The following is a 14,261-nucleotide window of genomic DNA, read 5'->3' on the forward strand; positions in this document are numbered from 1 at the left end:
CCAATGTGTGTGGGTGTGGGCATGAATGCAAGTGAAGAGAAGGAAATTAATTCACTGTGTGTGAAGGGTTTCCCTACCTGTTTTACATTTTTATTTTTTCCTCATTTAATCTTCACATCTATGCAGTACCTACTGCATCTATCTCAGATGAGAAAACAAAGGTTCAGAAAAGGAAAATAACTTGCTTAAGGGGACACAGTTAAACCTGTGAGTTAAGGTAGATTGAAATAGCTAAGGAGATGAAAAAGCTTATGCCATGTGGGAAACTTGTGACTTTTTTGCCTCAATGGAAAACAAATCAGATAGACAATATTTTAATTCTTGAAGGAAAGCTAAAAGAGCCTCTCCAATAAATAGATTTTGGGCCAATTTCCACATGTCTTATTAGTTTAAATTTAAGAAAACATTGTGGAAGCTAATCTGACCCACCCATACATTTATTTATTTTACCTTTAGCAAGTAACTTTCGTTACCTATTTTGTGCTGTATAGCTACACATATTGGGGTCTATAGATTTTAGATTATTTTTTCTCATTTTAAAACTCTACTTGTAAAAAGACAACATTTTCTCGTAAATTCAGACAACTTATTCCATAAGTCTAAATTTGTTGTTAGGTATCAGCAGGATTAGGTTAGTAGTTGTCTTTGATTTTTGAGCATTTGATAGCACAATATATTTGATAACACAGCTACATGTCTTCCAATCCCAACTGTTTTAGTAATGAAGAATTCACTAGACAAAGCACTGAGATATTTACATTAGGGAAATGATAAGCCTTCCAACTCACTCTATTGGAGAGAATTCTTAGTGCATCTACAGTCCCCCACATTGACTACTTAGTGCATTATGGCCACTTTGAGGTTTTTTTAGATTTTACAATGATCATTGTTTATTTAGAAGATGTAAGCCCCATCTAACCTAGGATGTACATCTAAATAAAATTGAAATAAATTGATAGAACAGATGAATGAACATATTTAAGTCCTATACTAACTGGGAATGGCTTGGAAAGAATGTTTTTCATTTATCTTTATATTTCCAGTCTGTCATAATTTTGACATTTATGATATTTGGTTTTAAAGGAATTTAATTGAAATTTAATGTCCAAGTATTCTGAGGTATGTTCATTTTGTATTGTTTCTAAGCTATTTATCTGTTAGTCAGATGAGTCTTCCTTTGCAAAAAAAAACAAGAAAAGACAAAAAAGAAACAGGTAGATATATCTGAAAAAATGTCAGTCTACAAGCTTGTTTAAATCAAACATAAAGGGGTTTTATATGGAATTTTAGCTTCAGTGTATTGAAAGACAATTGATTTAATTGGTTTTCTTTCTTGGACTGCTTTTAATTCTTAGCTACTTATTGGCTAGTGATTGATGCTAAATGTAAGGGGATTAAACAATTGATTTCTTTATATATCTTTGCTAAAGCAAAGCAGTAGTTCCCAAATAGTGATCATATATGAGTCAAACACAAAAGGTGGATTTTCACAGTGCCTCCCACAGAGTAGAAATTCAGTATCTATTTATTTAGTGACTGGTTAATCTGGTCACCATATTTCAACCCACATTTATTCCCAGAGGCTATTTACTTACATTCTTTTTTTAAATTTTTTTTTATTGATTTTGTAAAAATATTACATTAAAAAAATATGAGGTCCCATTCAACCCTACCACCCTCACCCCACCACTTCCCCCCCAGCAACCCTCACTCCCATTATCATGACACATCCATTGCACCTGGTAAGTACATCTCTGGGCATCTCTGCACCCCATGGTCAATGGTCTACATCATGGCCCATACTCTCCCACATTCCATCCAGTGGGCCCTGGGAGGATTTACAATGTTCGGTGATTGCCCCTGAAGCACCATCCAGGGCAACTCTAAGTCCCAAAGGCGCCTCCACCTCTCATTTCTCCTGCCATTCCCCATACCCATCAGCCACCATGTCCACTTTTCCCACTCCAATGCCACCTTTTCTCTGTGGACCTTGGATTGGTTGTGTCCGTTGCACCTCTATGTCAAGAGGAGGCTCAGATTCCACATGGATACTGGATGCAATCCTCTTGCTTTCAGTTGTAGGCCCTCTAGACTCCATGGTGTGGTGGTTGTCCTTCTTCAACTCCATCTTAGCTGAGTGAGGTGAGTCCAATAAATCAGATTGTAGGAGCTGAAGTTTGTTGGGGCTCAGGGCCTGGCTATCCTATTTTCAGTCCAGAGATTCAAATCCCCTAAATATATCTTAAACCCCAACACCAACTATAATTCCAGTAAAGTAGCATGAAAGTCTTGTGCAAAGAGATCCCATCTGAGTCCAGCTCCATCACACAGAAACACCGGCTCCAAAGAAGGGCCATCTGCCATGGCAGTAAACCCCATCTGCCATGACCATAGAACCCATGGGTCTCTTTAGCCCTCAAAGGAATGAACACCTGGGGTTGTATCTACTTTATCTGTCTCTTAGACTCTGCTCAGTTGTGCTTAAGGGCAATCCTTCTGAAAGCCTCCAGACTCTTTTTTAGAGACTCGTAGCCATATAAACTCATTTCTCCTTTCCATTTCCCCCTTACATTAGGTCAAACAGCAATTTAAAGTCATGTTATTATATGTAGACAGTGATATTCTGCTGATCCGCATTGAACCTTCAATTCAAGGTCATTTTCCAGTTGCATCATCAGTTGGTACTTGGTAGTGATCCCTCGGTGCCAGGGAGGCTCATCCCCGGGTGTCATGTCCCACGCTGGGGGGAAGGCATTGCATTTACATGCTGAGTTTGGCTTCGAGACTGGCCACATTTGAGTAACATGAAGGCTGTCAGGAGGAAATTCCCAGGCACAGTGCTGCTCTAGGCCATGTTCTTATTTCAGGCATATAGGCTCACAAGCATAGTCATTAGTATCATGCTCTCACTGTTGGACCCTCATTCCTTCCTGGTCCTTACCGTTGCACCTGGGAGACTGCCGCTGCTCCCCTAGGGACCACGACAGAGCACTCCCGGCCAGGAACCCAGTACCCCCCCAGCTTTAGTTTTTAATTGTTGCCACTATGAGTATATCCAAACATTACCATGCACCCTGGACATATGCCCTGTATAGCTCCCTGTCAGCCCTATATCACCTGTCAATAGTGTCCTATACCAGTATTCCTCTGCCGCCACTGCTGAACCACTCTGTGATCCAAAACCTCCCGAAAATTGAAGCCCAATATAATGTCAGGATCCCTTACTAGCAAAATGGGATAAGGCGATGGGTTTAAAGGTCAGGTACCCATTCTTTATTGTATTTATATCCATGCTGGCTTTCAACCTCTATGGCTTTGCCATGTTCTTCTATTTTACCTGGATATTGTCTGCCAAACTCGGGTCCCAGAGAATCCTTAAATTCAACCCAAGTTCCATCTACTTAAAATATGTGTGGATTCTGTGCTTTTAATTCCTTGATTATTTTCAATTGTCCTGTGACCTCCGTTCAGGAAGGAGCCTATTTTAAAAGCTAACATAGAATATCTTCAAATAAGTTTTAATGCATACTATGAGTTTGGATATAGATCTAAAATATCTAAAATTGAAGACAACTAGAAAGTGTGTTTCATTACTTCATTCATTCTAATATTTTCTATAACTTCCAGTTCCTCCTCATCTTTGCAGCTTTGTGCTCCACCCTCATCAGCTTCTTCAGTGCATCCTTCATGTCCTTGTTCCTCAAGGTGTAGATGAGGGGGTTGAGACTTGGAGTGACGATGGTGTAGAAGAGGGTGAGGAACTTTCCCTGGTCCTGGGAGGTACTGTTACCTGGCCGCAGGTACATGTAGATAATAGTTCCATAGAAGATGGACACCACAGTGAGATGAGAGCCACAGGTATTAATTGCTTTTCGTTGGCCTGCTTTTGACCTCATTCTCAGCACAGCTTGGGCAATGTAGCCATATGATATAAGAATAAGCATGAGGGGGGTAAGGACAATGATGATACCTAAAGCAAAAACAGACATTTCAACGGTTGTGGTGTCTACACAGGCTAATTTGACCATAGCAGGCAACTCACACAAGAAATGGTCCAGAATATTTTTTCCACATCTAGGCAAATCCAGAGTGAGTGTACATAAAACTACAGAATTGGCCAAACTAATGCCCCAGACCGTGGTAATCATCCTGAGGCACAGATGAGGGCTCATGATGACCAAGTAATGCAAGGGCTTACAAATGGCCGTGAAGCGGTCGTAGGACATCGCTGCCAGGAGGAGGCACTCCGTGGAGCCCAGCCACATGTAAACGTAGAGTTGAACGATGCAGCCCCCCCAGCTGATGCTCTTGTCAGGCCCCCACAAGTTGACCAGCATCTGGGGGATGATGCTGGTGGTGAAACATAGATCCAGGAAAGATAAATTCCTGAGGAAGAAGTACATTGGTGTGTGGAGATGGGAGTCCAGGAGTGTAGCCAGAATGATGGCCGTGTTACCCACCAATGTGATTAGGTAGAAGATGGTGACAACTCCTGAGAGCATCACCTCCAGCTTGGGGTGGTCAGCGAAGCCAAGCAGAATAAAACCATGGGGAGAACTATAGTTGCTTTGGTCCATAATCCTCCAATACCTAAATCCTAGAATGAGAAGGGGGGGTGAGTAAGTGGAAGGAGGGGAAGAAGGAAAAGGAGGAAGGAGAAGGAGAAGGAGAAGGAGGAGAAGAAGGAGAAGGAAAAGAAGAATAAGGAGGAAATATTTTCCATGCAAACTTTCTAAATCATTTAATATTTGATTAAATTCATGAACTAAACTGGGAAAGAGAATTTATATTAACAATTTTATAAATTGGGGGTGTTTAATATTGCAGTCAAGTTATCTGGTATTTGTTGCAGATTCTATTATAGTGATGAGTTTAATATTAGATTTTTAAATATCTAGGTGAACATGGAGATCTCATTCATAAATTCAGGGCCTAATTATCTCACAAGTAAACTTGACAATATGGAATAGGTCTGGTTCTAAAATGACATAATACTATTTCCCAAAAAACTAGTTATCTTGATGTAGTGGCCTTATTCTTTTACATGGTCAGAGAGTTCACCTATAACTACCTATAAAATACAGTGATTTGGCTAATGTCAGAATGAGGAAAAGAATGTTCTTCTTTTTCCATATCTTAGTGAGAAGCTCCTTCAATCTCCCAGTTTATGTAAGAGATCTGACATTTTTCATGGGCACCCTCATCTCCCTCAGCCCTAATACCTATCTTATCACCTCATTCTTGAATGCAACAATTTTTTTTTATCTTTTGCTTTTTAAAATTTCTACCACCGCTGCTATCCTTGAGAACACTGCCATTTTTCTTCTAGAGCCTGGCAATTGTCTCTTATGTATCCATCGTGTCTGTTTACATTGTTTCACCGCACATAACATCACACTTTCCATGTCTTGATGCTTCCCAATGACTTTCCAGTATAATAAGAAGATTTAAATTCCTCAAGATGTACTCAACAGACCTGTGTCATTTGGCTCCTGCCTAACCCTCATGCTCAATTCACAAACCATTTTCCCCATTCTGTTACTTTTCTCTCTCAGTTTTTTTCATATGTGAAACTCATTCTCATCTAAGCTCTTGGAGTCCTCTTGTTTTCTAAACTCCTGCTCATTCTTTAAGCTGCCTCTTAAATGTTTCTTGCTTAAAGAAGATGTCCCTGGCCCACAGTCTCTTCTTATTTCATATCTTTTATCAGGTATAGGGAGCTCTTAAGAGCACCAGTGTAGCATGGAGCTTAAGAGGTTGGGCAGAGTCGTTATGTTCATGTGTCACCTGTGCCAGGTATATAGCTTGATCCTATGCAATTTACAGAACACTACCGGGTTCAGTTTTCTATCTGCAAAGACAGGAATCATGAGAATACCCAGGGTTGGGGTCAAGATTAAAAGAGCAATGTTTGTAAGATGTTTAGAACAATGTTTGAACCATGGTCTGCCTCAATAATCGTGAGTTGTCACAATTACTGTGAGAAGAAATTGTACTTAAGCAGCATGTGGGTAAATGTTGCTTAACACCCCAGCCCCCCACTAGTCTAAGCTTTAAGGAAGGATGCAGGATGTCTATTGTTTTCACTCTGTCTCAAGCACCTAAAGCAGAATTTTAAAACACAGAGAAGTTTTGAATAAATGAAAAAGTGCCCACACTCTGAATTATGATGGAAAAATTACTAAAAGTTATTAGTTAGCATTTTCTTTAATTGAAATCTTACACTGATGTTTTGTGAAGTTATTTTCATTGCGTGATAGTTGGGATTCGACTAATGGAAAAGACTTTGGTATTATATATGCAGTAACAAATAACCAATTTATTCAGTGTGTTGAAAAATAATAAAAAATACTGGTCTCTCTTTCAAGGACAAATAAGTTCAACGTTCTTCAGTAGTGGTTCTCTAGATAGACACGGGTGGAGCTGCTGGAAATTTTAACACATAGATTATCAGTAGTCCAACTCATAGTTTCCTGCCAACTGCCAATGATTATGGAAAGAGAGCTACTTATCATCTGAAGAAAAACTAATATTCAAAAAGTTTCATTTTAAAAATAGCTAAGAGAAAATATTTGATTGAAGAATTACAGGTAAATATCAAGCTTGTGTGTGTGTATGTAGATATAGAACAAAATTCTTTGCTTTTTGTTTATTATCCCATTTCAAATGTTTCTTCAATATGAAAACTTCAGTCAAGTAGTGATCATGTTTCAAAAGTGGACACATTCACCAGACTAACTGAATATACTGGTCAAGATAGTTATTTTATGAATTCCTCAGAATTTGCTTTTCAAAAATCATGATTTAAACCACTGATCCAGTTAGACAGAAAGGAAAGAAATAACTCTGAAATGGATTACAAGCTTTCAAACATCATTTGAGTTTTGAAATGTCTGAGCAGGAGATGAATAAATAATTAATAGTTTCTTATTGACAGAAATCTTGGTGTGTGTATTTGTGCCTAACATCTGAATAAAATAGGGCTTTAGTTAACATGATCTAAATAAAAATGCAATAATTAAAAAATTATATAGTGCTTTTATTTCCTTGACAATTTCATTAGCACTGTGGTCTTCATTCAGAAAGGAAAAAAAAAATCCCTTTCAGCTTATTAAAATAGCTGACATAGAATACCTTCATATAATTTTTCATGCACATTATGAGTTTTGTATACAGATCTAAAATATCTTGAGACCTTCCTGGCTTCACAATCTTCATGAATAAAATATGATATTTCAAGTCTTTTTCAATTTAATCTACAATTTCCTCTTTTATTTCTGCTGTATCAAAATGTCTGAAATCACAAATCAAGAAGTAGCCTTATGTCCCCTTCTCATAACACAGATTAACTTTATTCATTCCTTCATAATATAAATAGAAAGGAGGATTTCTCTGCAAAGACTTAAAATATTTCTTTACTTTAAGATCTCTTACCAAAAACCAAAGAACCAGGCCATACCAATTTAAATCCTTTTTCTTCTACTTCTTACAATATTTTTACCAACACAGGCACACATTTCCAAAAGAATCTAAAGATGAACATTGCCATGCTCGGGAGACTTCCCTTGACATTCTACTTCTCAACCAGTGCAGAGCCCAGACTGGAGGCGGAATTTGTTAAGCATTGCTGTCCAGAGCTGCAACTCTCTCCTGCTTCCCCGCAGTGACACTCGAAAGCTGCTTTTCGTGCAGTGTGTTAAGGTAGATTCTCCACAGGGCTCCTCCTCCTGGAACACATGACTTCAGATGAGGGCATGGAACCTGTCACCAAGTCTCACCACTACATCAACCTGCAAATAGGCTTGAGCCTAGAGAAACAAGAATTGAACAAAACTTCTTAACATTGACTGAAAATCGAGGTCATCAAGAAAAGCTATCTAAACCAAACAGAGTGCATCCCATTGGCACACTAGAGTACACTACTATAAAAAACTCCAGTTGATGAAACAGTTGGTGAATCAGAATATATCCTGATATTTCAAAAGGACACAGTAGATGAAAAAGTTATCCAGTATGAAAGAAGGGCAGGGAAATGAGAATGTATTGCCAGAAAATTTTCTCTAGCTAATGATTGTATTATAAATAATCATATTGGCTTTTAAAGTGCAATTCTAACACTAGAGTTATAACATATATTGATTCTTTAAAATCATCTTACCATGGATAGTAAGATTGATTTTGTAGATAAATTGCATTTAAATAAGATACCCTAATAGTTATTTCTGACACTCAAGGTCGAAAACAGTGTCTATGAAAATGTTCAAGCTCCAAAGCCCTGAAGAGTATGTTGTGGGTCATAGGAAATTGCTTATTTTTATTTGGTGCTAATGTGCCTCTGACTTGATGACCACTGTTGGTGATTCAAATACGTCTGTGCTTATGACAGCTAGTTACTTTGGTATCTCAGAGGTCATATTTAACCCGAGATCCTGGGACAAGTGTGGGCTCTGAGGGTTTTTATAAGTTGGTTTATGATCATTAAGTTTATTTTAAACTTTTATGAAATACTTTAAAACTCACAGAATAGGAGAGTGGATGTAGCTCAGTGATTGAGCACCTGCCTCCCATGTACAAGGTCCTAGATTCAAACTCAGTACCTCCTAAAAAATTACTACAAAAACAGAAAAAATAAACACACAGGATAGTAAAGGAAATAATTCAAACCCACACAGAGAACTCCAAAATATTCTATACCTCTAGATACCCTGATCCACTATTTTAACATTTTGCCATCTTTGACATTTCAATCTACCTGTCCATCAATCCATCCATCCATCCATCCACCCATCCATCCATCCATCCATCCATCTCTCAATGTGTCTGTCTGTCTGTGTGTGTACATCTATTTATTGATCCATTTGCTGAACACTTGAGTATACGTTGTCTACATCATGCTCCTTGATCACATAACACTGCTATGCACATTTCCTAAGAACAAGGCCATTCACTTATGTATCCACCTTAAATGCAATTTTCAAGTTCAGGAAATTTAATATGGATATAAAGCTTACAGTTTATATTCCAATTTTTCATGTCCCACCAATGCCCCTCTGAGTCTGCTCTCTTTCCTTGTTAGGTCCTGCCCAGGACCATGTATTGCCTTTAATTGCCACCGACTCTTTAGTTGCTCCTTTTTTGTGCATGGGGACATGTACACAACCTAACCTTTCCCATCTCACTTGCCTTCCCCCCCACATACCATTCAGTGGATGAATCACATTCACTATGCTCTTCCTGCCTACCTTTCCTAAAACTTCCCACCTCACAGTCAGGAACCCTAAACCTGTTAAGAACTAACTCCTCATTCCCTTACCCCTGAATCTGGTAACCTGCACTAGAACTTCTGACTTTATGAGCTGGCATTTTCTCGGATATTTTCTTTGTAGTTTCCATGGGGCTTACATTGAGCATCCTAGACCTGTAACAGTCTCATTAGATGTCAAATTTACTTTTATAGTACATACAAATTATGTTCCTATAACCCTCCCCCCCTCTCCTTTATGAAGCTTTTGTCATTAATTACATGTTTATACATATGAGTCTCAAACCACAGATTTATCATTGCATAGTGCATCTGCCTTTTAGATCCTGTAGGAAATGAAAAGTGGAGTTACAAACCAACCACAGTAGTACTGGGGTTTATATTTAGCCCTTCCTTATCTTCCCTGGGATCTTTATTTCTTCATACCATTTCATTTTATCTTCTATTTTGTTTTTCTCTTAACTTGCAGAACTTTCTATATCTTATAAGGCTGGTCTATAGCTTTTGTTGATCTGGGAATGTCTGAATTTCTCCTTCAATTTTGAAAGAAAGTTTGGCTGGTTGTAGAATTCCTGGTTGGGAGTTTTTGCTTGCAGCACTCTAATATCTCATCCCACTGCCTTCTTGCCTTGGTAGTTTCTGAAGACAATATTTTCCAGGCTCCCTTGTATGTGACATACTGCCTCTCTCTTGCAGTTTTTGGATTTCTCTATCTTTGGCATTCAACAGTTTGATTATAATATTCCATGGTATGAGTCTATTTGGGTTTATCCTGTTTGGAGCTTTTTGAGCATCTCGGATGTGTTTATTGATGGGTTTCATTAAATTTGGGCGGTTTTCAGTCCTATTTCTTCTAGTATTCTCTCTGTCCCTTCCTGTCATTCTTTTCCTTCTGGGGTTCCCATAATGCATTTACTGCTGTGCTTGAAGGTGTCCCACAGGTTCCGCAGACTCTGCTCAGTTTCCTTCATTCTTCATTCTTTTTGCTACTAAGGATGGATGATTTCAATTGTCTTATCTTCAAGTTCACTGTTCTGCTGGCTCCAATCTGTGCTAAACTCACTTAGGGAATGTTTAATTTCTGTTACTGTGATTTTTAGCTTTCTTTGGTTCCTTTTTGTAATTTCCATTTCTCTGTTGATGTTCTCTTTGTGTTCTACTGTTTTCCTGATTTCCCTTCTCTCCACATTTTTCTTTGTACTTTGATCATGTTTAGAGATATTTGTTCCTTTTTTTAAACAATGAGTTTTACTGATACATAATAATAAAGCATAAGTCCATCCAAAGTGTACAATCAGTGGCATTTGGTACAATCACATACTTGTGCATTCATCACTCCAGTCATTCCTAGGGCACCTTCATTATTCCAGCAACAATAATGACAATACTGATAAACAAAAAACCAACAACCAAACAAACAAACAACACTCATCAGCTCTCAATTTCTACGCTTCCCCTCCTGGACATAGCTGCTATTGTTTTCTTCTCTCTAGTTTATTTGTATTTATATTTTGTAAAAACAGGCTTGTATATGCAATATCACCCATATTAGTATGTTACATGTGGTTTCACTATGTTAGAGTCCCATGTTACACTTTTTAGCTTTCTTTCTAGTAATATAACTGTACATAGACTTTCCCTTTCAACCACTGTCATTGCCATATAATAGCTTTGCTGGTCACAAATAGCACAATGTGCTCTCACCATTTCCATTCATTTCCAAAGATTTACAAACAACCTTTTTACAAATTCTGCAGAGATTAACCATCAGCTTTCTATTCTCTACCCTCATTCTCTTTTCTGGTGGCCTATATTCTAATTATTAATTCCATGAGTTTACACAATATATTTAGTTCATAATGATGCAATCATACAGTATTTGTCATTTTGCGTCTGACATGCTTCACTCAACATAATGTCTTCCAGGTTCATCTATGTTGTCTTATGCTTTAGGACTTCGTTTCTTTTTATCATAGGGCCATTTTTAAAAGTCTTTGTCGGGTGTGTCCCAGGCTTGCTCCTCCTTGTGGATGGTTTCTTTTTTTAAATTTATTTATTTATATTTATTTCTCTCCCCTTCCCCCACCTGTTGTCTGCTCTCTGTGCCCATTTGCTATGTGCTCTTTGTCCACTTGCATTCTTGTCAGAGGCACTGGGAATCTATGTCTCTTTTTGCTGCATCATCTTGCTGCGTCAGCTCTCCGTGTGTACACTGCCACTCCTGGGCAGGCTGTGCTTTTTTAATGTGGGGCGGCTCTCCTTGAGGGGTGCACTCCTTGCTTGTGGGGCTCCCCTATGCGGGGGAACCCCTGCGTGGCAGGGCACTCCTTGCATGCATCAACACTGCGCATGGGCCAGCTCCACATGGGTCAAGGAGGCCTGGGGTTTGAACCGTGGACCTCCCATGTGGTAGAGGGAAGCCCTATCCATTGGGCCAAGCCTGCTTCCCATGAGGCCTCTGATTCTTAATCTAGTGTTAGGAGAAGAGCTTTCCTTGTCTGCCATGAGCTAAGGAAGAAAAGAGAAAGTACCTTTCCCTTCTTTGAAGACTGGCCTGTGCTAGGGTCTCCCCCAAGGCTTATCCACTCAATGACCTTAGAGAACAGCTCAAGGTCACAGTGCAGGGGCCCTGGTTGGGTCTGCACCTGCACCCTTTTGGGCCCTCACATGTGTCCCTGGACTTCCTCATGTACACAACTCTGAAGTCCCCTTTCCTCAAGGAAACAGTTTTTCTCACAGCCTGGGCTGCACCGTGTCCTCCAGCCGCCCACCAGCAGTCCCTCTACTGCCTCCCGGCAGTGTCTTGTGCAGGAGCCTCTGCTCTGCCTTTTCCACTCAGGGCAAGTTCTGGGTGGGTCCCTCACCCGCCGGTAGACTGGGCAAGGCTTATGTGCTCCAGTATGTGCGCAATTACGACCCTGCTCCCTCCAGACCCCTCACAGAGAGTGGGGGGTGACTTCCTGCTGAGCAGTGAGGGGCAGGGGCCACCAGGAACCCAAGTCTTACTGCTTCAGGTTGACTCTTTCTTTCTTTTTTTTTTAATACCAGAATAAGCAATTGTAGGGAATTTATTATTTGTTTTACTTTTTATTATCTTTTTTTACCCGTTTCTTTTTTCTTCTCTTTTATTAAATTCTTTTTTAAAAATGATATATAGATCACACAAAATGTACATTAAAAACTAAGAGTTTCCCATATATCCCCACTCCCCATCCTTCTCTCTACTCCTCCTCCCACATCAACAATCTCTTTCATCAGTGTGGCACATTCATTGCATTTAAAAACAAAGATTTATTTTTTTACTTACTCTCTTTTGTTGAGTCATCATCTTGCTGCATGACTTATTGTGCAGGCACGGGATCACCTCACAGGCACTGGCTCACCATGTGGGCACCTGGCTCACTGCAAGGGGACTGGCTCACCATGCAGGCATGCTTTCTCTTCTTCTTTTTCACCAGGAAGCCCCAAGGAACAAACCTATGTCCTCCCATATGGTAGGCGCAGACCTTATCTCTTGAGCCTCATCCGCTTTCCTCATTGCATTTGATGAATACATTTTGGAGCACTGCTACACCACATGGATTATAGTTTATATTGTATTCCAGTCCATAACGTCTTGCATCTGTCCCTGCAATATCAGTCAGAACAACTCCAAGTCCTGAACATGCACCCATATCACACCTCTTCTTCCCTCTCCCTGCCCTCAGCAACTCCCATGGCCACTGTCTCCACATTAATGATACAGTTTATTCCATTGCTAGTAACAATTATTCTATAGTAGATTACCAATAAGCCCACTCTAATCCATATTTTATTCCTCCATCCTGTAGACCCTGGGATGGCGATGTCCACTCCACCTCTAACTCAAGAGGGGCCTTAGATCCCACAATGTTGATAGATGGGATTATCCTGCTTGCAGTTGTAGACACTCTTGGTTCCCTGGTGTGGTTGTTGAACATCCTCACCTCCCTGTTAGCTGACCTGGGTAAGTCCAATGAACCAGAGAGTAGGTGCTGCAACTCTGCTGAGGCTAAGGGCCCAGATGACACATGATCAGTCCAGAGATTCAAGTTTCCTGAGTATACACCAACTCCAGTGCCAACCATAGGTTGAGGAAAAGTGACAGAAGAGGAATGTGTAGAGAGGTCACATCTGAGTCCAACTTCATCACACTCAGGAGCACAAATTCCAAAGTAGGGCCCCAATGGCAAGGCACTGAACTCCAGAAACATCTGTCATGACCATAGGACCTGGGTGTCTCTGTAGCTCTCAGGAGCACCACTACCTTGGGTTGTATCTGCTATGGCTGTCTCTGGGATTCTGCTGAGACATATGCATAAGCACGACCCCTCTGAAGACTTCCTGACTCAGTTTGAAGTCTCTTAGCCACATAAACTCATTTGTGTTTACCATTCCCCCCTATTATTCAAGGTCTTTTTCTAGTTACATCACCAGCTGGTGCTTGGTAGTAATCCCTCGGCACCAGGGAAGCTCGGTTGCCTTTTCTTGGTACCTTGATGGTCACATGGGCTTATTCTTTTTGGTTTTTGTTTTAACAATAATAAAAATTATTTTTAGAGAATTTTTAGACTTACAGAAAAATTACACTGAAAATATAGGGAATTCCTATATAACCCGCCCCCTTGCCACACACACAATTTCCCCTATTATTACACTAGTGTGGTACATTTGTTGACCCTATATTGAAGCATTGCTACACCAATCAAAGTCTATAGTTTAAATTATGGTTTACACTTTGTGCTTTACAGTTTTATAGGCTCTGAGGAATGTATACTGTCATGTGTCCATCTTTGTAGTATCATGGTGAACAGTTTCACTGCCCTAAAAATGCCCTGTGTTCCCCCTGTTCACCCCTCCCCTCTGAACCCCTGGACACCACTATCTTTATATCAGTGTTACAAGTTCTTCCCTTAACACAAGATAACTACAGTAACAATAAATCTACTTTGGTCCTGGTTACACTCCTCCTTTATGTTTG

At 39.8% G+C, this 14,261-nt stretch overlaps 1 protein-coding gene across 1 annotated transcript; it reads right to left on the reverse strand.

Annotated features, from left to right (window-relative positions):
* Window positions 1–3,614: 3,614 nt before the first annotated feature.
* On the reverse strand, window positions 3,615–4,577 carry LOC101411691 (olfactory receptor 2W1-like). The gene has a single exon (XM_004468801.1). The coding sequence runs from the start codon at window positions 4,575–4,577 to the stop codon at window positions 3,615–3,617; it is 963 nt and encodes a 320-aa protein (XP_004468858.1).
* Between the last annotated feature and the right edge of the window lie 9,684 nt (window positions 4,578–14,261).

This window comes from Dasypus novemcinctus, chromosome 22 (assembly GCF_030445035.2).
Source record: "Dasypus novemcinctus isolate mDasNov1 chromosome 22, mDasNov1.1.hap2, whole genome shotgun sequence".
NCBI lineage: Eukaryota > Metazoa > Chordata > Mammalia > Cingulata > Dasypodidae > Dasypus > Dasypus novemcinctus.